The following is a 20,761-nucleotide window of genomic DNA, read 5'->3' on the forward strand; positions in this document are numbered from 1 at the left end:
TGCCAGGCAGAGTTTCAGAGAGGAAGTCTCTCCCAGCCCTATCTGGAGATGCCAGGGATTGAACCTGGGACTTTTTGAACGCAAAGCAGATGCTCTACCACTGAGCTACAGCCCTTCCCCAATGGATCTGTGGACTCAAGCAGGCAAAAGCCTCATTTACATCTTTGGTTATTAAACCTCTGAATGTGATTTATCAAGGCATGTCAGAACTTGCAAAAATATTCTTGACTGAAACTCCTGGGCCTACTACTCTGTCCCTCAGAAATAAATCCCCCCCTGTTCCCATAGGGCCTGCCATTATGTGTAAAAAAGTTAACCCTGGCTGAAATTAAGCCGGGACACTTCTAAACCAGTTCAGAATCCTGATTAAATCCAGCTTTGTCCAGTAACTTCTTCACTATTTAGATGCCTGCAATGGAATTATCCAGGCTCAACACCAACATGGCCTGTATCACGTAAGAAAGCCTGCAGAAGCTTCATGTGGCAGATTTACTTTGGTGCCAGAATTACATGCAAACCATCAAAACCTGGTTTCATGGCTCATCTACCTGGAAGCTGGCAATCACACCTCTGTGCCCTAACACTAGAATAGTAATTCATTGCAGCGAAAGATCACAAATGGCACCAAGATGCACTGGTAATTTCAGAGGCAAATAGAACTACAAGAAAGGTTATTTGGGTTATTAAAAACCACAGGCAAGAGAGCTGGGGCAGTAAATGGGGCTGATTAGCAATGTTTGCCACAGAAGACCCAAACCACATGGGCTCTAGTCCAAGTGGCAAGTTATTAGTGTGAAGCTGTATCCCAGGAAGCTCTTCATTTTCAAGAACTTTCACAAAAGAAGTTTGGTTTTTTAAAAGCCCAAATTATGTATTTGCTTCACACAAAATCACTTACAACAGTGATGTCCATGCACTTTGTAGCCTCACTGGCAACCATTCTACCACATCACATGTAAGATCAAAGGTAGGGAGCCTTCGATCTGTGAGCCAAATTCAAACCACAGTATCATTTTCCCCAAACCACACCCGCCTGCTCCCATCCAACGCTATGTGTACTTCAGGTGTGGAGCAGGGACGATGCTGCTGGATCAGCTGTTCGACTGAGTTCTCCATAGGAAACTTGATCACTCAGCCAATCTCTACAGAAAACAGGGGTGCCAGCCTTATGTTCAGACTGCCCTAGTCCCTTGAGCTGTGGTTCCAACGTGCCCAACAACTAGCTGGCTGTAAGGCACTTCAAAAGCAGTGCACAACGGACTTGGACAGATGGGTGGGGTAACTCACCTCTCAATCATCTGACATAACGATAACAGAGATTTACAAGTGTGTTGATTCACAAGGGTGGGGAAGAATAAGGATCGTTCCTGCTGGGCCAAAAGGATCCCACACTCCTGTGTTAGGTAGTTAACTTTTATAACCTTGTAATCGTTCCATTAACTTTTACAACCTTCTAATATTTTTATTAGGACCTTAATTTATGCAAATATATCCCAATGGCTGCTCCACCCCAACCCTGCTCTAGCTGCCATAGTATCCATTTGAATCTCAAACATCTTGTCTTCCAGATGACGTATGAGTGGCTATTTTTCATAGCAGGGTAGTGTTCTTGGAAACTGCCTCAAATTAAAAGCTATCATAGTCTTTTAAAACCACCAGAGGGCACTCCTGAAGCCAAAGAAAAACATATTATCCATAATCAGCCCCTGCTCTGATTTCAGTTAAATTTCAGTTAACTGATATGTACAGACAAACATGTAATTCTAAGGTACCATACATACGTAACCACCAAGATTATTGGAAAGGAAACACATACAAGAGACCAGGAGAGTCAGAACAGAAGAGGAAGTGATATAAAAGTATCATTTGTAGATTAGGAGGTTTGTCACACAAATCTAAGTTACTAACTAGCCTATAATTTATGCCCTCTCACTACCAACAACCTCCCGCTCCTTGCATACCAATACACCACATCAGAAAAATGTTGGGTTCAAACAGGGTTAAGGAACAGAGATGTCTGGATAGTCTGCCTCGTCTATAAGGGCTTCACTTTTGAGCTGTGGGTAGGCTCTGGCTTTACCACCACCACTTTTCAGTTTCTGAACTCCTTGAGTACATGACTCCATGCATTAAAGCAGACAGTACCCTCTTCACATTTGAATTGTGTGATGGAGACATCATATGGTGACCAGGAAGTGGGGGTGCACTGGCCCACCCCTGATACCAACACATAGATCTGAACACCAGCATTGAGGAGCCCTATGCATGAGCAGCTACTGTGTGTAGCCTTCCACATGTCCTGCACTTCTGATAACGCTGGGGCCCTGACCTCTTTGAAGCCTACATATGAGCAACTGCTTCGTCAGCCAAACCATGGAAGCCCCTAAAGGGCCATAGGTTAGCCACCTCTTAGGTTAGACTGTATTGGCCAAGATGAACCAATGGTCAACTCTGCACAAGTTGCACATTCTTTCTTGCCAAAATACAAGATGAGCCTTGCAGTTTTTACAGAGCAAAAAGTCATACTTTTTATATCACCTCATGATAAATTATTTGGTGGAGGGGGGTGGGAGGGGAGCAGCAAATCAGTATATCTGAATAGCGCTTATTTCAGAAGTTTAACTTGAAGCCTCACACAAACAGCAACATAAATTTTGTTTGCAAAAAGGTTGACAAACCTAAACAGTTTGGGAACGCTGAACTTGACAGCACTTATGTGTAGGAAATCAATAAATAGCTAAACAAAAACTGGTTTTAAAGCATCTATAATTCCACTCTCTCCAGCATGAAATTTGGTGGGGGTAGGGAACACATGTGAAATTTGAGAACAAAATATTACCTGAAAAGCAAGGGCAACAGTAGACCCCATTCAGAAAGCTGGGTGGCAAGGCAACCGCTATTCACTCTCAAGAAAGGAATTCTCTGTGGAAAATGGCCTACTGTAAGATTGCATTTTAAACAGCATAGCGCAGCTATAAAAACTGTTCAACTGCTACAACATGAGGCCAATACCCTAAGGAAAATGCTATTTGCCATTAATAATTACAGTTCCCAACATTTTCATCTTTGATGGTTATCTGAAAATTGCCTCATACAGAAGACAGAGCTTCAAAACCACTCACATAGAGTTCTTTCTATGCAGAACTGGGCAAAGCCTGCAATTTACTTACTGTACATTATATCCAAACTTAAGCAGTTACTGGCATTTCCCATGCTGAAAGGTTGCTATAAAACGGGGTAAGGATTGACACATTTTAAAAATTTGGCAACTTTCTCCTTCAGTATTGATTTATTTAATAAAGTGTATATACTGCTTGAATGTAAAAAACAAAAAACAAAAACAAAAACCCTCACTTCAAAGCTAGTTATATGTATTAGAAGAGATGATGTAGCTTTGTTCAAACAGATTGAGCTGAGAAGCCAAGAAATCAGTGGAAGTCCTAAGGCAAGTAACTATTTCCTCAACTATCTTCAGTTTAGCTCAACAGTGAGCAACCTGTGGTGCTCAAGTTATTGTTAGAGCACCTTTTCCCTCAGTTCTATGGGTGAGAGCCATTGATGCCACCGGTTTCTATAAACTCCTGGTGGACTAAGGAAGCCCAAACTGAGAACAGTAGTTCTCCACACCCCATTCTCATTGACACCACCATGCTGGAAGCATGAATACTTCTTTTAAAAAAACCAAATCATTGGCTGCATCTGGTATGTAGGATCTCCTACTGTGCACAAGATTATAAACATGCTTTTATTATACAAACAGTGAGAACCACTATAGTTGAAAAGCAATATACAAATATTACTTTAAAATAAAATCTGCCAAAGGGTTCACTGCTTTTGTCTTGCTTCATTCTCCCTCATTAGGCCTGGTCTCGCCATCTCAGCAGAATCCTTATCTCTTCCCATCTTTGCTTACCTCACAGGCCATAATACCCATTGAGCAAAAGCCAGATCGGCACAGTAGCGATTGGGCTGCCCTTGTGTAAACCTTGTAGCCAGTTCCCCATCACCCTCCCAGAGCAAATGTTTAAGAGTAAAAACTAGCATCCAGAAAATGTAAACTAAAGCCCCAAGTATTTGAACATGTAGCCATGCAGGCAGTTGAAAAAACAAAATGGCAGTGTGCCTAAAGCAAGAGACAACCCACATTCGGTCCAGAACCACGGATGTGAATCCACTGAGAAACTAAATCTAGAAATTGGAGAGGGCTCGTATTGAGCTTGTGAACAAAACGGCTGGACGGAACGAGGAAAACCCTGGAGTCAACTTCCTTTTGTCGTGGGAAAGATTCCACTCACTGGACCTCACCTCAGTATTGAAAATGGCCTCCATCCAGCAAGAATCTTAAGCAGACAGGTGTGGGTGAATAGAAGTGGGGGCGCAACACAGTAGTAGATATTTATTTTAATTTAAGAGGAACTGTGCTTTCTGAATATACTATGCTGGCAAGTATATTCAAGAGTGTTGGATTCCTGGGAGTGGTAGGGCCTGTGTGTGAGGAGCATAGCTGTCAACTTTTCCCTTTTCTTGCGAGGAATCCTATTCGGAATAAGGGAATTTCCCTTAAAAAAAGGGAAGAGTTGACAGCTATGGCAATGCCATCTGCCCTTTAAATCCTGTTCCTTAATTCTGTGATAGGCCAGTTGTTCTGTAGCAGGAGAAAGATGCTCTGCATATGCAGAGAGGCATATTTAAATATTCTTGCTGGCTACTAAAAATACAAAATGGCTACAAAGCCCAGCTACTATCTGTGTACTTCCGAATCCCACCACCTGGAGCCCCATCCACAGAACCATTTTACCTCATTTGGAAAGGATTCACCTGATTGAAACTTGTATGATTTTTGCCTTCAAAAATAGAGGTTATTCTTTGACTAGTAAAGAATTACTGGCGCAAAGGCATTTTTCAAAGTTTAATATTAAAATCTGCAGTAGTCATAATTTTAAACAGGATTAGTGTAAAAATATTGACAAAGTGGGATGAGGAAACTAAAACGTGAAAAAATTATTATGAAACTTTTTAAAATATAGCAACTATGCTTTGACATCAAGTTTTTATTAACTAGCAGGTCATTTTCTCTTCTACGTTGTACCCTCAGAGCAACAGCTAATGAAGGAAATCAACAGAATTGTCAAAACTTCTTCTCAGATTAGAAGGAATGGAATACCCTGAGCTTTGCTACGAGAAAATAAACTAAATTTAATAAAATGCCACTTAAAAATGCTCACTGCTTTAGAGGCCCCTTCATATTTTAATTTTCAAAAGATGGTTCTACTTTTCCTCATGGCTGCAATTATCTGATGTACAATGTTATCACTTAGTTTTTAGCTCCCCACCCAAAGCAACTGGGCTGCTTTTTACTTATACAAAGGGGCTCCTCTTATTAGCAAAAAGCAGACTGTTTTGTGTGTTTTTTAAAGGAAAATTGCAAACTACAAGGGCTGGTGAAGGAGAAACAAAGCACACCAGCTCTCCTTAGGAAGCCCACTCACACACCTGGAGGGAATTCCTAGCTGCCAACGGTGACCAGGTGAGTAGCTAATACAAGACTGAATTGTCATAAGTAACATTAAATGAATTATATGTTGAAATTCTGGATTTACTGCATATCAAATATTAAAGGATGCATAATCAATTCTGAACACATTTCTAATGGAAATGGAAATCAGAATTCATTATTATAGCTCCTATAACCAAAAATTACAGATGCTTTAACATGAGCAGTTAACAGCATGGCAGCCAGGCACAAGAGACACTTAAATGGGTACGGAAGTATCGTGTTTTTCTTTTTTCTTTTAAAATCTAACTGGGTAGCACTATAATTATGGAGGAGGAAGTGACATCACACCTGGAAAACGGAAGTTTGAAAGGAGAATTCTGCAATCCTGGAGAAGATTTTTTTTATAACCCAGTAACTGGAACCGAGAAGTCCACAAAAGAAAGTAGCAGCAGCAGCAGATTAAGTGGCTGAAAAAGACAGGCAGTGAATAGAGTTTTATTCTATAACTACTAGAAGAAAAACCTCAAACACTTCTGCTAACACAATGAGGATACCATGAAGTACACAAGAAGACAAAACAGTCAAGATATCATGTTAAGCTGAAGCATCTAAAAAGTTAATGGAGTGTGTTTAGAAATGGAAACGGCTACAGATTTTCTTCAAAGGAGAAAAATGAATTTGCACTAATGTATAAGATCAAGTAGACAGATGTTTGCAGCAGACTGTTAAGTTTCAATAAGAGTACATAACCAAAATTAATAATCAGACGGCAATGGAGGGGGAGAAAATGTAAATTGCACGTTATGAGATCATGACAAGCAAAGTTCATTGTGAACCCCAAAAGCCCAGAGCCTGACAGCTTGGAGCAATTTCTCAAGGAATGGCTGCACTTTTCATAAAGCCTAAGGATATTTAATCCCATTTTCCATGCCAAAAGTCTGCACTCTATACTTCAAAAGCCTTTTTTTATCATTTTCACTAGAAATGAGTTTTAAAAAGAAACCTAGATAAATTCTTCATAGGTTAGTAAAACTGAAACGCTGTTTCGTTTTAAAAAAGTGAGAGCTGAATGAGCAACACAACCCTGTTCTTAAAAATTAGACATTATCTCCTCATAGTTACAACTAAAAAGGCCCTGAGACTAAAAATACTCATGAGCAAAAAGGACTCAAAGATGCTATTGTCTTCAGAATCTCCACTTCTACACTGATGAGTGAGCAAATGTTATTTAACTAAGAGCATGAAGAGATGGTCACATTCACTATACAATTGCCTACAAAGAATTTTTTTTGGGGGGTGGGGAGAACAGAGTCTTTCTTGCTCACTCCAGGCTCCATCTATTCTACATTAACTCTTCCCTATCACTTTGCATTTTCCTTATCTGACATTTTTCCTGCATCAATTACAGCAGAATCAGACTATTAGAGCACTCATCTAGGTTGACCCCTTTACTTGGTTCTATTTCAGGCTTCAGGAAACAGGCTACACGTTTTGTATGTTGCTTCATATAAAGTACTCCCTGTACATACAGAACTATGTCAAGGAGGGCTCTAGACAAGCGTTCTCTCTTGTCATACTAGCTTGTTATGCACACTGATATTTCTCAATGTGTGATCAGGGGACAGGACATAGAAAACATGCAACCCTCCACCTGCAGTATAAAATTGTACAGTACAGCAACAGGTACTTTGTGTCAGTGCTCTCGATAATTTACATTTGCTCCTGGATTACAAATCCACAGGACAGAAATTGTCAACTGATTGTTATACACAACATCTCTTAGAGCCATTTCCAGCTATGACAAGATAAAACACTGCTGGGATAATGTGCACGCTGCACATACAGCAACCATATATAAACCTTTATAAACAAAGCTACATATCCTACTCTCAAGCTTAGACCTAACGTAAGACACGGTCACCAATCTTTTGGGACCAGTGAGCACATCTGGAATTTTAGAGAAAGTGCCACAGGTTGCCTGCGACAAAATGGGGTGTGTGACCTAACACAAAATGGCTGCTTTGAGGATGTGGTTCAACACAAAATGGATGCTACGTCTAAAAAAGGAGAGTCAGGACCACAAAATGTTGTGGGCCTGCTCCCACCCCATAAAAAAGCACCTACATGAGCCGCCACCCCACTTGGTCAGTTTTTGCACCTCTCCTCTGTTTCAGTACAGGGGAGCGGGTGTTCAATCCTGGCATCCAATGAAATGTGGGGATGAACATGTCCACTGTGGGGGAGGCTGATTCAGTACAAACAAGAACTGAACAAGAATAGCAAACTTACACACTGTAACTTTTTGAGGGGATATTTACGTTTCATAGGCACCACAGGGTGTACTGGTAGGCACACTTGCACCCAGGGGCACCCACTGCAGAAGACATAATGGAAGGGCAATGTATGGGAATTGTAGAAAGTGGGAGTTCAGTTAAAGAATGATAGGATGAACAATACCTCTTCATCCCTTCTTTCTTTAACTGCATTTAAATACAAAAAATGGAAGAATGGCAGAGTTCCAATGGAGCAACAAGAAAGATAAAAAACAGAGCACAGTGGGGAAATCAATACTGTAGCACTGAATTTACAGGGGACAGTGTTATCAGGGGAGTCAAGACTGCAAGAGAGGAACATGCACAACAAAACAAGTGGAAGAATGCATACATTTGAAAGTTAAATTGAATGCAAGATGAAAGAGAGCCAATGTACGTAACAGAAGACAGGAAGTAAAATCATCATGACAAGGATAGATTAGTTGAGCTGAAGAAGGAGAATACATAATTGAGCAACCTTTACATGAAAACCTACTGGACAAAAACTAAGTTACCATCAAGCAACTGTAGGAGATGCTGGAATCTGTCCAATTGGAAGCACCTTGTCTTCTGTGAATCAGATGCAACAGTAGCCTCTCTCAATGTGTGATGAGAGTAGAAAAAGGTGTCCAACCTCCGTGTGTTCATAATGAGGGGAAATGTTGCACTAGTTCCATCCACCCACAAGTGATTTTGATTTAAAAATACATCTAGCTTTTAGAGTAGGGGTATGGAAAAGAGGTCCACAAATAGACAGCAGACCAAGTGCCAAGATTGTTGTGAAGCAGGCCAAACTAGGTAGCCAGTGCTTAATTCAAAAAAGCACTTCTTCTGTGTTTACTTGGGAACATTTAACATTGATTAGCTATGCCTAAACTATTAAGAAATCCACTATTGCTTTGTAAATTTAAGAGCCTAGTGGACCACAGGGATTCCCAGGAGGCAGAAAGCTAAGAATTCAGCCCATTCTTGCCTCAGAAAACTGACAATGAATAAAAATTAGGTTATCTTATAAGCTGAGGCCTTATTTATGGATTTTTTTTAAAAAAAATCTAAGGTCTTAAAAATGACTCAACAACTAACCAGAGAGGTCATGAGTGAATTCCATTTCCTCTGTCCTACTTACTGGCTAACATGAACAAAATAATAATAGAAACTATTATTAGTTTTCTCTTTTCTTCTGCAAAGACATGTAAAGAAATGTTCTTAATCTTATTGGTTTGTTCCTATTCTTACATTAATGTAAGTACCACATATTTTAACATTGTGTATGTTTAGAGCTGTATGTTTTGGGTGTTTTAAATTGCTTTTAGGGGATCTATGTTCATATAATAAAATTTGCTTTGTATTGAATATAACTTCCTAATGTGACAGTTGAGTATACATGTTACATGGGTACCAATACCCAATAACAACGCTAGAAAACAAGACAATATTTTTAAAGTTTTAAAAGTGTCATCTATGACAATAAAGCTAATGGTTTTTAATGACTTTTTTAAAAAGCAGATGGATGGGGATGCAATTTGCTAACAGCACAGAACAGCTCATATAAAGATAAAGTTATGCAAGGTAAACAATGAGTGCTAGAACAGGAGAAACTGGAATGGAGCTGGAGAGTAGGAACTCATGCATTCTGAGACTTCATGACTGGATTCACATCAACTATAATGATTAGTTTATCAAGAACACACAGATGGCCCCCATTTTGCTTCTCCCCTAGCAGGAACCACAAATCACAATTCCTGGCTTGGTGTTCCGTCCAAATCAGGACTGTAGGTTGTTTCACTCTAAGCTAACACTGCTGAGAAGCTAAAGTTTGCTCTTGGCTTCCCATTGCTCCTCAGTTCAGATGTAACTCTTAGCCAGGGATCTTCTGATTGGAAAGGAGCATCATAGGCACAATCTTCACATTAACAGTAATCCATCAGCTATACAGCTATAGTTTACTGTTATTTGCAACTGTTTGAAACTAAGGCAAATTGAGAATCTTTTTTTATCCCAAGAAGACTACAAGTGTATTGGTGTGATAAAGATTAAAATAATAATAATTGATGAACTGTGATTGATGTAACTCTACCAGAATGAATGGGACAGTCCAATAGCATTCTGAAAGGTAACAGTAGAATCCTGTTTTGAATAGTGTCTCTGATTTTGGTCTATCTATTCAAGAAGACTTAATTCAAACCACTACATATGGCAAAAAGCTCCAGTGATGGTAATGAACACTTGATTACAAGAAGCTGAAGTAGTTATGCCTGTTTAGCCTGTTCAAAAGGAGGAAGAGAGCAAATGAGCACATAAGCCTTAATGTCAAACCAACAGAAGATATTTCTAGAAATAACTACACAGGTTTAATAGTACTGCAGATACAAATCAATGGTTGTAAAACAACCCATTAAGAAATTTATATTAGAAATCAAGTCAAGGCTACCCAACTACCATGCTTATAAAATTTTGCCTGTCTTTCTAAAATAATAACAAAGAACTTCAAAAGAACAGTGAAATCCATGTGTGATTAGTTTTAATCAGGTGCCTCATTTGTGAAACAATGGGGCACAGGTGGAGGGTGAATGAGAATGTGCTTGTTTGAGCCTGAGGCGGTTGGAATCCCAAATATTGAAAATTTTTATTTGTATTATTCTTCCTAATATTGTGCATTTGGAAAACACGGTATGCCACGGTACCTTGGGTGGTATAAATACATTATGGGTTGGAACTAAACTTGTAATTGGCCAAGTTTCACTTCTGTTGGAAGAGGAGAGGAAAGAGATGTTTTGCTGATCCCTCCTTCACCTTGCAGCTTCCTGAAAATCTGCACAGGTTGGTTGGGGAGCACTATGAGAGGCATCACATCCATGAACACAGGTCCCAATATGTAAAATTGTGATATGGAAAGCTGCCTAAGGGATGAAGTAGATATGACCTGGGGAGCATGTTTTTTACTGGGGAAAGCTGGGTCCCTGCAGTGAGGCAAGCACAGGAAGGCAATGTGAGGGGAAATCCAGCTCCCCTGATGCATGTACACCCCTTTTGTTGCAAAAGAACTCCCCACCACCCTGGCGCTCTCTCTCTCTCTCTCTCTCTCTCTCTCTCTCTCTCTCTCTCTCTCTCTCTGTGTGTGTGTGTGTGTGTGTGTAGTGAATAGGACAGACGCACAAACAACATACAGAGGTGCCTCTATTACATCTAGTTCAGCCTGCAAATTATCACCATACTAATGGTCAAAAACAAGCTTCCCTTCATCAGGTTTGCTACTGAGGTTTGGACTTCTTTTTGCCCATCTGTGCTCCAAGTAGCTTACCTCACCGCTCTGAAACATCTGGATTGTTTCCCCCTCGTGTCCAGGCAGACAGAAAGAGGAGTAAATGCAAGAGGCTGGTGGACACTGGGACAAAGTTATTTGGCCATTACAGTATGTAACAGGACAGCTACTTAAGAAAAATTTGCCCCACCACAAGCATAATCTGTGAGGCACAGATTATAGTGAGGCACTTACAATTAACATTTGTGCTGAATCACCCTTGTGCATTTGGGATTGTTACTCACCTTTTCTTCACAAACATGGATTAAATGGCTTTATTTTTTAAATAAGTAACTCACATTAAATACAAAGTGAAAGCAAGACCAGCAACTAGCATGCAGATTTGTAGCCTAATCTACATGTGATGATTTTGATGTCATGGCTTATGATACTGCGGGTTGAAGCAGGCCAAGGTGCTTTTGTTCCTTACAAGACTTTCTTTTTTTAAATGAGCATGAAAAGTTGAATATATATAATTACTCAAAATAAAGCAGGGGGGGGGGAGAAATAAATAAATAAAAACTTCCATAACTCCCAGTGCTCAACCAGCCTTGAATCTTAGGCTGCAATCCTAAACAAACTTACTTAGAAGCAAGTTGCAGTGTCACCAAGATAATTTATGTTCAAGACAACCTAATAGGATCTGGGTTCTTATTGTGTATGATGGCTTCTTCTCCACCCCTGTTGCTCATTCAGCAAACATAAAAGTATTATACAACTGCAACAAATAGTTAGATGGACTTAAAGTTATGCCCTTAAATCTATCTAAATTCCTGCAGCACTTTTTTGCAATGATGATAACTTCAGCACAGGTATCTAGGCGAGAAAGTGACAGAATTCAAGAAAACCAGGAGGTGTTTGATCTCGTTTAAACCATCAACTGTGTTTACCATTTATTAAACTCTGGTATGCATGTCCCATCAAGTCTAAGGAACCAACAGCACTTCTGAGAGCTGGAAGCTTAAGATCACCACTGTTTCAGATACTGAATTTTCATAAGCCGTACACCAGCACCCAAGCCCTCTGTTCAGGTTTTTCATAAAGTTGTCAAACTGGCAATACCATCACAGGTACAACTTTTGTACTAAACTTTGGTTCTCGAACTTAATCCATTCCAGGAGTCCGTTCAACTCCCAAAACCGTTCAAAAAACAAAGCATGGCTTCCGCTTGAGTGCAGGAGCTTCCTGCACTCAAGTGGAAGCCGCGTCGAACATTCAGCTTCCAAAAAACGTTCACAAACTGGAACACTTAATTCTGGGTTTGCGGCGTTCGGGAGCCAATTTGTTCGACAACGAAGCTGTTTGAGAACCAAGGTACCACTGTAAATGTATCTAGTATAGCTGAATACAAATAATTTTTTCTCTTAGAGCTATCAGAAAGAAAGGAAAGGGAAAAAGAGCAAATATTTTCAGAACTGCAGTCACGTTGCTGATGCTAGTGCAGTTTAGTATGATAAAATGAGAACTTAAACAAGAAACACGGTGTGTACATTGCCCATATGAGTGGAAAAACTTAAAGAACTCACTTACAGTGAAGCAAGTTCTCAGAGTAGTCCTCTTTTAAGTCTTTGGTGCTACTTTAGAAGACCCAACAATATTAGAAGTTGCCCAAATTATGTTTTATTCCTATGCTAGGTTATTTGTTTTAATGTCACAAATTATATTAAAGTTGTACCTTAAGAGAGGCTAGTGGATGTTCTGGACCAAGTAAACTCCAATGAAATGAAGCCAAATCTTCATCAGGTAGAATGTGATTACCTGGAATATACAATATGCAATGCTTTTAAAAAATATACTATATGTTACTTGTTCTTCATAAATGGTTGTCTCATTTACTTTTTTAAAATATCAAGGCAGTACTTGAAATTAGTGAAGTCTGACAGAGTTGGGGGGAAATAACAATCCTAAATTCAAATTTCACTTGCAGATAATGCAATTAGAGAGACTGAATATGATAATGAGTATTTATATGGTAACTAATCTACATTTTTTCCTGGTATCACGTCTAATTCAGAAACAATGTTTATCCAAAACTAAGTCCCATATTAATGGGGCTTACTTCCAAGTAATCACATTTAGGATTGCAGCCTTACTTCAGGTACCTCCACATTTCCATGTAAAAGTGATTGGGATAAAAGGTACCAGATTCTGATTCACTGCTATACAATTAAAAAACAAAAAACAAAAAAACCACACACACAAACCAAGAGGATGAAGAAATGATAAATCAAGAGTGCACAGAAACAGTCCTTCCAATAACACATTCTTAAGATCAGATAAATGTGGACTTCCATGTGTCATTCCACCTACCTAAAAGAGCAGCAAAAATAGGAAACCGATTTGGATTCAGGTCCAGTTGCTTGGCAACTTCATGCATCAGGTATTGGCTTGTCGTGAGGCTTTTTCCATTACGGCTCAGTTTTAGGGCATGGGCACTGAAATAGTAAGGGATGTTGCACAATGCGTAATCTGAATCAAATGCAACCAAGCCATGGAAGCCTTTTTCTCGGCAAAATGAAATTACTTCTTGATGGTGGTCTTCAATGCTCTGTGCAACCTATGCAAAAAGGGAGGGAGGGAGGGGGAGGAAGAACAGGATACATTAAATGTTAATACCAAATTGTATGAATGTGCTGAAATGTACAGTAGCAGTTCATGTTAAAAACAAGTTCTCACACACTGGAAATGTGCAGCTCCAACTTGTTGACAACAACAGGGTATCCTATACCATCCTCAGTCAAACTTTAGTCCTGTTCCGAACAACTGTCCTTCCTTCTCCTAAACACTATAATCAGGGCCAATGAAGATCCCATATTCAAAACAAGTGTGCAGTTTCCCAGTTCAAGCACTACTTTCTAACAAGAAGGAGAAGAAAGCTGAAAGCAACTCTTGATTTCACTGTATTCAATTGAGGGAACTAATGAACAGGCCAGACTCCCTATTCTGCTCCCCGCATCCCAAAAGACCTACATAAAAGACACCCATGTTCCCCTGCCAACAACTTTCTGAAACATACCTGTCCCCTTGGGACAGAAAGGTATTTACAAGACAACACACATCTCATCTGAAATGTTTGCAACTCTTTACAGGCTTATCAGGTCTCACCTTGTTTTTTGGCAGATCAGCAAGAGTCCATCCCTCCTGTGGTGTGGCATACAGTATTTTTCCGTCTATAAGACGCCCCCATGTATAAGACTATTTTGGGGGACTCAGATTAAGAAAATGGCCTTGGCACTAGCTGTGTATAAGGCGCCCCCTAATTTTTGACATAATTTATTAGGGGGAAAACCTAGTCTTATACATGGAAAAATACGGTATATATTTTTCCTTCTGGAGGTTAAAAGCCTGGAACTTGGACTAAGATCATTATCTGTCAAGGACCAGGACAGACTGCCATATTCACAGCCATGTATCCCTGAAATATCAAAGTCCATCACCAAGATGCAAAAATAAAATAAAATTGTAAGCTGCTTTGGGAGCCAATCTTCTTAGAAATATATTTCAGCCTCCAACTTTATTTGCCCATGTGTTTCAGCAAGCTTTATAGCTTTGCTGGATTTTAGTGGGGGACTTATTTATTTAATATAATTATTTATGTCCAGCTTTTCAGGATTCAAATCTTTCCATGGTAAACTATAAGTAACAAAGATCCATGAATGAAATCATAAGTTTTGTTGGAGTTTCTTTGTCAGTCTGTTTTTTATGATTTTATTGAATCAGGTTTAATTTTTATGCCATTCTGAGTTCTGTTATTATCTTCTAAAATGACTAAATAAATCAGGATACAGTGGTGCCCCGCAAGACGAATGCCTCGCAAGACGAAAAACCCGCAAGACGAAAGGGTTTTCCGTTGCGGAGGCGCTTTGCAAGACGAATTTCCCTATGGGCTTGCTTCACAAGACGAAAACGTCTTGCGAGTCTCGCCATTTTTTCTCGCTCCCCCCCCCCCTTTTTCAAAGCTGCTAAGCCGTTAATAGCCTTTTAACAGCTTAGCCGCTAAGCCGCTAATAGCGCTAAAAGCGCTAATCCGCTTAGCCGCTAATGGGGTTGCTTCGCAAGACGAAAAAACCGCTAGACGAAAAGAATCGCGGAACGGATTCTTTTCATCTTGCGAGGCACCACTGTACTATAATAATTAATTATATAATGCAACAAGGATCCCTGATGACTCAGGGATGATTATGATAGGGACCGAGGAACGGGAGTGCACCCCGCCGTGGGGATTTGAACCGCCGACCTTTCGATCGGCAAGTCCTAGGCACTGAGGCTTTAACCCACAGCGCCACCCGTGTTCCAGTATCACTGCAATAGTTTTACTCAAAAGGTAAAAGGACCCCTGACCATTAGGTCCAGTCGTGGCCGACTCTGGGGTTGCGGCGCTCATCTTGCTTTATTGGCCGAGGGAGTCGGCGCACAGCTTCTGGGTCATGTGGCCAGCATGACTAAACCGCTTCTGGCAAACCAGACTAGCGCACGGAAACGCCGTTTACCTTCCCGCCGGAGCAGTACCTATTTATCTACTTGCACGTTGACGTGCTTTCGAACTGCTAGGTTGGCAGGAGCAGGGACCGAGCAACGGGAGCTCACCCCGTCGCAGGGATTCGAACCGCCAACCTTCTGATCAGCAAGTCCTAGGCTCTATGGTTTAACCCACAGTGCCACCCACCTATAAATTTTTTAATAAATACTTGTAGGATCACCTCCTCCCAAACCATCCAGCTTCCTCAGATCAGGAAAGGCCCTTCTCTGCATCCTAACTAGAATGGAGGCTCAGTAGATGGCACAAAAGAAGCAAAGATGACGCAATGATTCTTCAACATCAACTTTGTTGGACTGGTTGGATGCCTGGTTATCCTCTTCCAAGGCAACTACTCTATTCCCAACTTAAAAATGGAAAGTGTAAATCTGGTGGTCAACAAAAGAGGTTTAAAGATGCTCTCAAGGCAAATCTTTAAAAATGTAGCATAAACACCGACAATTGGGAAACACTGGCTTGCGAGCGCTCAAATTGGAGAACAGCCATTACCAAAGGTGTCATGAACTCAGGACAAAACAAGCCAAGAGGAAGGCATGTTTGGCAGACCCTCACCATGATAAAACTCCCATCCGGAAACCTATGTCCCCACTGTGGAAGGACGTGTGCATCCAGAATTGGCCTCCAGTCACTTACAGACTCACTGTTAAAACCATATTGATGGAAGACAATCTTACTCAGCTATGAGCGATCGCCAAAGAAGACCTCTCTGGCTGGATATCACCAGCTGACAAAGACATTTTTAAACTGGCAGACTTCTACCTGCCAAACACCTTATGTAAAGGTTATGGTTTACCTCTGATCTCTGCCACTGTTATAGTTTTAATTTTTTAAATTTTATTTTAGCACCCTGCAAATTCAATTTACTGCAGGTTGCCCTGAGTAGTGCCTATGTTGGATAGGATATAGATATATAGCATAAAAATTAGAAGCCAGATTTAAAAGTGAAAGGAAGTGTGTAAGCTGAAGAAAACCAACAGGGAGGCAGCATGTCAAAATACCAAAAAACAGCACACCAGACAGACCATCCAGGGTTGGGAGTTCTACAGCCTGAGCATCGCAACTGAAAAGGCCCTGGCCCACATCTTAGCAAATCAGAAGGCCACTTATGATGCCTGCAATGAGCAGGCAGCCAAGTTCATGAAGGCAGCCTTCATATCTCTGATACCAATCACGTTTTGCAATCCAGGTACAACACAGAAGTGCACAAATGGGGACCTATCATTTTTGCATGCAACACACTTTTTTCTCAAAGGAAAGCAGTTTACTCACCTGTGGACCCTGCCTATGACACAAGCACAATTAATCATGCTTTGGTAACCTCAAGACTAGATTACTACAATGCACTCTATGTGGGGCTACCAATGGGCCCGGTCCAGAGGCTCCAACTGGCGCAAAAGGCTGTGCTTAGGCTGTTGAGCAGGACAGATTATCACCAGCAAATAACTGTGGTGATCAAAAGTTTCCACTGGCTGCCCATACACTAGGTCAGGTTCAAGACTTGCATTAATTTACAAGGCCTTTAATAATTTGGGTCCAGGATACCTTAAGACTTATATACCTCAATCCCTTATATTTCGGCAAAGTCACCAAGGTCACTATTAGTGGTCCCCCATGGGTCGGATGCATGACTCATATCCATCAGGAGTTGTGTGTTTGGTACTGTGGTCCCAATTTTATGGACTTCTCTCCCAATTGGTTGAACTTCTGGCACTTACTGAAGACTTTTATTCCAGCAGTAATTTAAATGAAAATCTGATTTTATAGTTTTAACTGATTTTTACCTTTTCTGAATTGGTATTTGTCAGGGCCGCCTCAGGTCCCAGCTCACAAGAGACCAACGCCAAGTCCACTTTATTTACAAAAGTCTTTATTGAAGTACATTGTTTGTTCCACAGCCCCACGTCTGTTACGCTTAGACCGCTGAAGTCCCCTCTGAGTCAGTCCCTCCTCTGCACCACTTTAAGAGGGCTGTGCTGCTCCACCTCTTCCTTTCTTTCCTTTTCCGCAGGGTCTTTCTGCCCCCCTGGGTTCCTTCCCTCCTGCTTTCCCCTGACGCTGAGTCCCCAGACGCCTGTTCCCCCCTCCTCTGTGCTTTGGGACCAGGCTCCTCCTCCGGGCTCTCCGCATTTCCGCGCGCCTCCACATTTGAACTTGGCACGCGTTCGCTACCCCTGACCTTCCTCTTGACAGTTACACTACTCTCTGTACTACTCTCCGCCCCTTCCGGCAGGACGTCTTGCCCCGATCTCCTTCCCCTCTCTGCTTCCTGCTCTGCTTCGTCTGTCACACTGGGAACTCCACCCTCTTCACTCCGTTCCGGCGGGGAAGCCGGCCCCGATCTCCAACTCCCACTCGGGGTTTCCCTGCTGCTCCCCTGCTCCTGACGAGTCCCCCCTGTGGCTCCCCTTGGCCTGACCAGGGGCGCCCCCTTTTGGGAATCCTCCGATTCACTTGACTCATGGAAACCCTCAAGTCATTGTCATCCTCCTCCTCCTCGTTCCTGGATTCTTCTCCCTCGCTCTCCGTCTCCTCCCTCATCTGTGCCTCTCTCCCTGAACCCCTGACAGTATTTATTATATACTGCTTAGAATCAATTGAAGATTGTTTAGATAAATAAAATGAATTTTGTACTTCAGTATCCACACTTGACTATAACATTCCAAATGCAGCCAATATATGGCAAAATAGCAAAGAAAAGATTGATGGCAAACCAGACTATGTGTACATGGGTCTCCCAACAAGTAACAGAAAGAAGAAAAAGAGATGTCTATATTTGCAATGCCTACTGTAAACACTAGAATTAGACTATGAAAATGACAACTATATTACTCTTTATTAGTATTACTTCCAGTTTACTTAGTGTCCCTAAATTTTAACTTGTACTGTATTATGCACTCATAATCTGACTACCCAACTAAAACGTGCTGTGTATTGACAGAATAGCATGTGTTCTGAATACTGTTTCCCACGCTCCCGATAGTCTACATTTTCCACTGACAATGCAGTTTGCTAGTAGAAATACCCACTTGAGATTTCAACATATCAGTGTCATGAATTCCTATTTCATTTGACTTAGCACTACAAGAAACCATTATATATGAACTGTCTTTTATATGAACTGTCAGCATGACAGAATTCCTAAGTTTCTATAAATTGATCTATTAAAATGTTTCTAGCCCACCTTTTATCCATAATGACATTCAAGACTTTACTCAAAATACCCATCATTAAAAACAAAACAAATATTAAATGGCATATTGGGCAACAATATAGTATCACTAAGCACAGAACAAAACTTCAACATTTATGTATTCAAGGTTCAGTAAAAGCCTTATATATGCAAAACCAGGAAATAAAAAATAGTAAGAATCAAATCATGGTTTGCTATACAAGTCACTGCTACAATACACTATACAAACTAAAAACATATTTAAAAATATTTTTCACTTCAAATGTACTATACACTTCTTTGAGCAAGAATCTTAGGGAATAAAAATAAAGTAGTTTTATTTTTCATATTAGAAAAAAATGCATACTGGTTTAAAGTATTATTAAAAATGTGCAGTAACAGTTGCACTGCCACATATTTAAAACAAGCTAAAAAGCAAGGTAACAGAAATTTCAATATGTGAAGAAACACAAAGATTTGTTGCACCTTGATAAGGGTAGCACTAGATGACCCTCAGGATCCCTTCCTACTCTACAATATGAAATAGTCTCTAAAAAGAAATAAAATTCTCAACCTAGATTATTCTTAAGTTTAGAACTTGAAGAGATATCACTAGTAAAACCAGAACTTTACACTCCAAGCCATTTTAAAAGGCAGTATCAGCATTCATTGGAATTAAACATATCTTCAAACCTAAGCAACTCATCGTATGAGGCCTGTAAAAAACAACAACACAGCGCAAACTACTTGTGATAACAAGTTTTTAGACTCAATCCTTTCGTCCTTTATTAGAAATGCATGTCACATCCGATTAAGTTACAGAGGAAAGTGCGGTTGCACTTAACAGCTTTCTGCTTCCATACAGATGAATTTAACAAGCGTACACGAACAGAACAATCTAACTTGTTCATAGGAGTGCTACACTTCCATGTCTGTCATTCCTGTAAGCCAATCATTACACTAGATCTGTCAACTTGCAGGCTTATAAAATTTCTTACCAGTTAAAAATGAAACAAGGGGTGGGACTTCCACTATCAACTTTGTCTGAAGTATCACTGCCTCTCTAAAAATGCAGGATGATTTCTAGGCCTTAAACCTAAGTTTTCAGCATAAAATCACCCAATCCAAGCCTCTAGTGTTATTTTTCCAGTTTCACTGAGTTAACATCACTGAAACTTAACTTTTAAGACATACTTTTTTAAAAAATAGTAATTTTTCTCTTTCTAGAGAAACTCTCCCCATCCTGAGAAATATCCTTTGTCCCGATTACAGATGTGGTTTAATCTGCCAAAAGGGCAGCACAAAAGCACAATAACGTTAAGCTCTGATTCTAGATCTGTGCACGTCTCTGAAGGTCACAAAATATTTGCTATGCTATGCAATGGAACTGAAAAAAGTGTACAACTACTTTCTATGTGCTCAATACTTTTCCTTTTCATAAAAATTCAAGCAGAAGAATATCCTGAGGATTATACACTTTTACCTACTTAATTTCTTCTGAAGATAAAATAAACCATAATGAAATAATACAACTGCCTCTTGATATTTGTCTTTACAAGAAAAAAGTAAATGAGGTGCTGTCATAAAATGGACATCGATTATTTGACATTAAGTATAGCTTAAAACTATAGGCACTACTCATTTTCAACAGTTGCCAGTTTACATGTACAGTAAGAGAAGTTTAAAACGATTTGAAACCAGAGTATGTTTAACTTGTGTATAGTAGTCATTTTGCAAAATCTAAACCTAAAGCTAGTTCAAGCTGCAGGTTCTCTTTAAATGTAAATCATATGTTAAAGAACTTGTTGCTTACTTTCATTTTCTTGGCAAACTTGTGTCTAAAGCCCCTCAAACATTTCACTTACAGTTGAGTCAAGATGCAGAAGTGATTGTACTTTTCAAAAACAAATGGCTCGGATTTGAATTGAGTCTGTTTCCAGAAGAC

The 20,761-nt window shown here is 40.2% G+C and overlaps 1 protein-coding gene across 1 annotated transcript in view; it reads right to left on the reverse strand.

The window, feature by feature from the left end:
* The window catches only part of FAM120A (family with sequence similarity 120 member A), a 50,142-nt gene that overhangs the window by 26,937 nt on the left and 2,444 nt on the right, over positions 1-20,761 (reverse strand). The window contains exons 2-3 of the mRNA XM_028718986.2: positions 13,421-13,667; positions 12,786-12,868 (exon numbers count right to left, since the gene is read on the reverse strand). Of these exons, the coding sequence (XP_028574819.2) occupies positions 12,786-12,868; positions 13,421-13,667 (330 nt within the window). The remainder of the gene's footprint in view (positions 1-12,785; positions 12,869-13,420; positions 13,668-20,761) is intronic.

This window comes from Podarcis muralis, chromosome 2, assembly GCF_964188315.1.
Source record: "Podarcis muralis chromosome 2, rPodMur119.hap1.1, whole genome shotgun sequence".
NCBI classification, from domain to species: Eukaryota; Metazoa; Chordata; class Lepidosauria; order Squamata; family Lacertidae; genus Podarcis; species Podarcis muralis.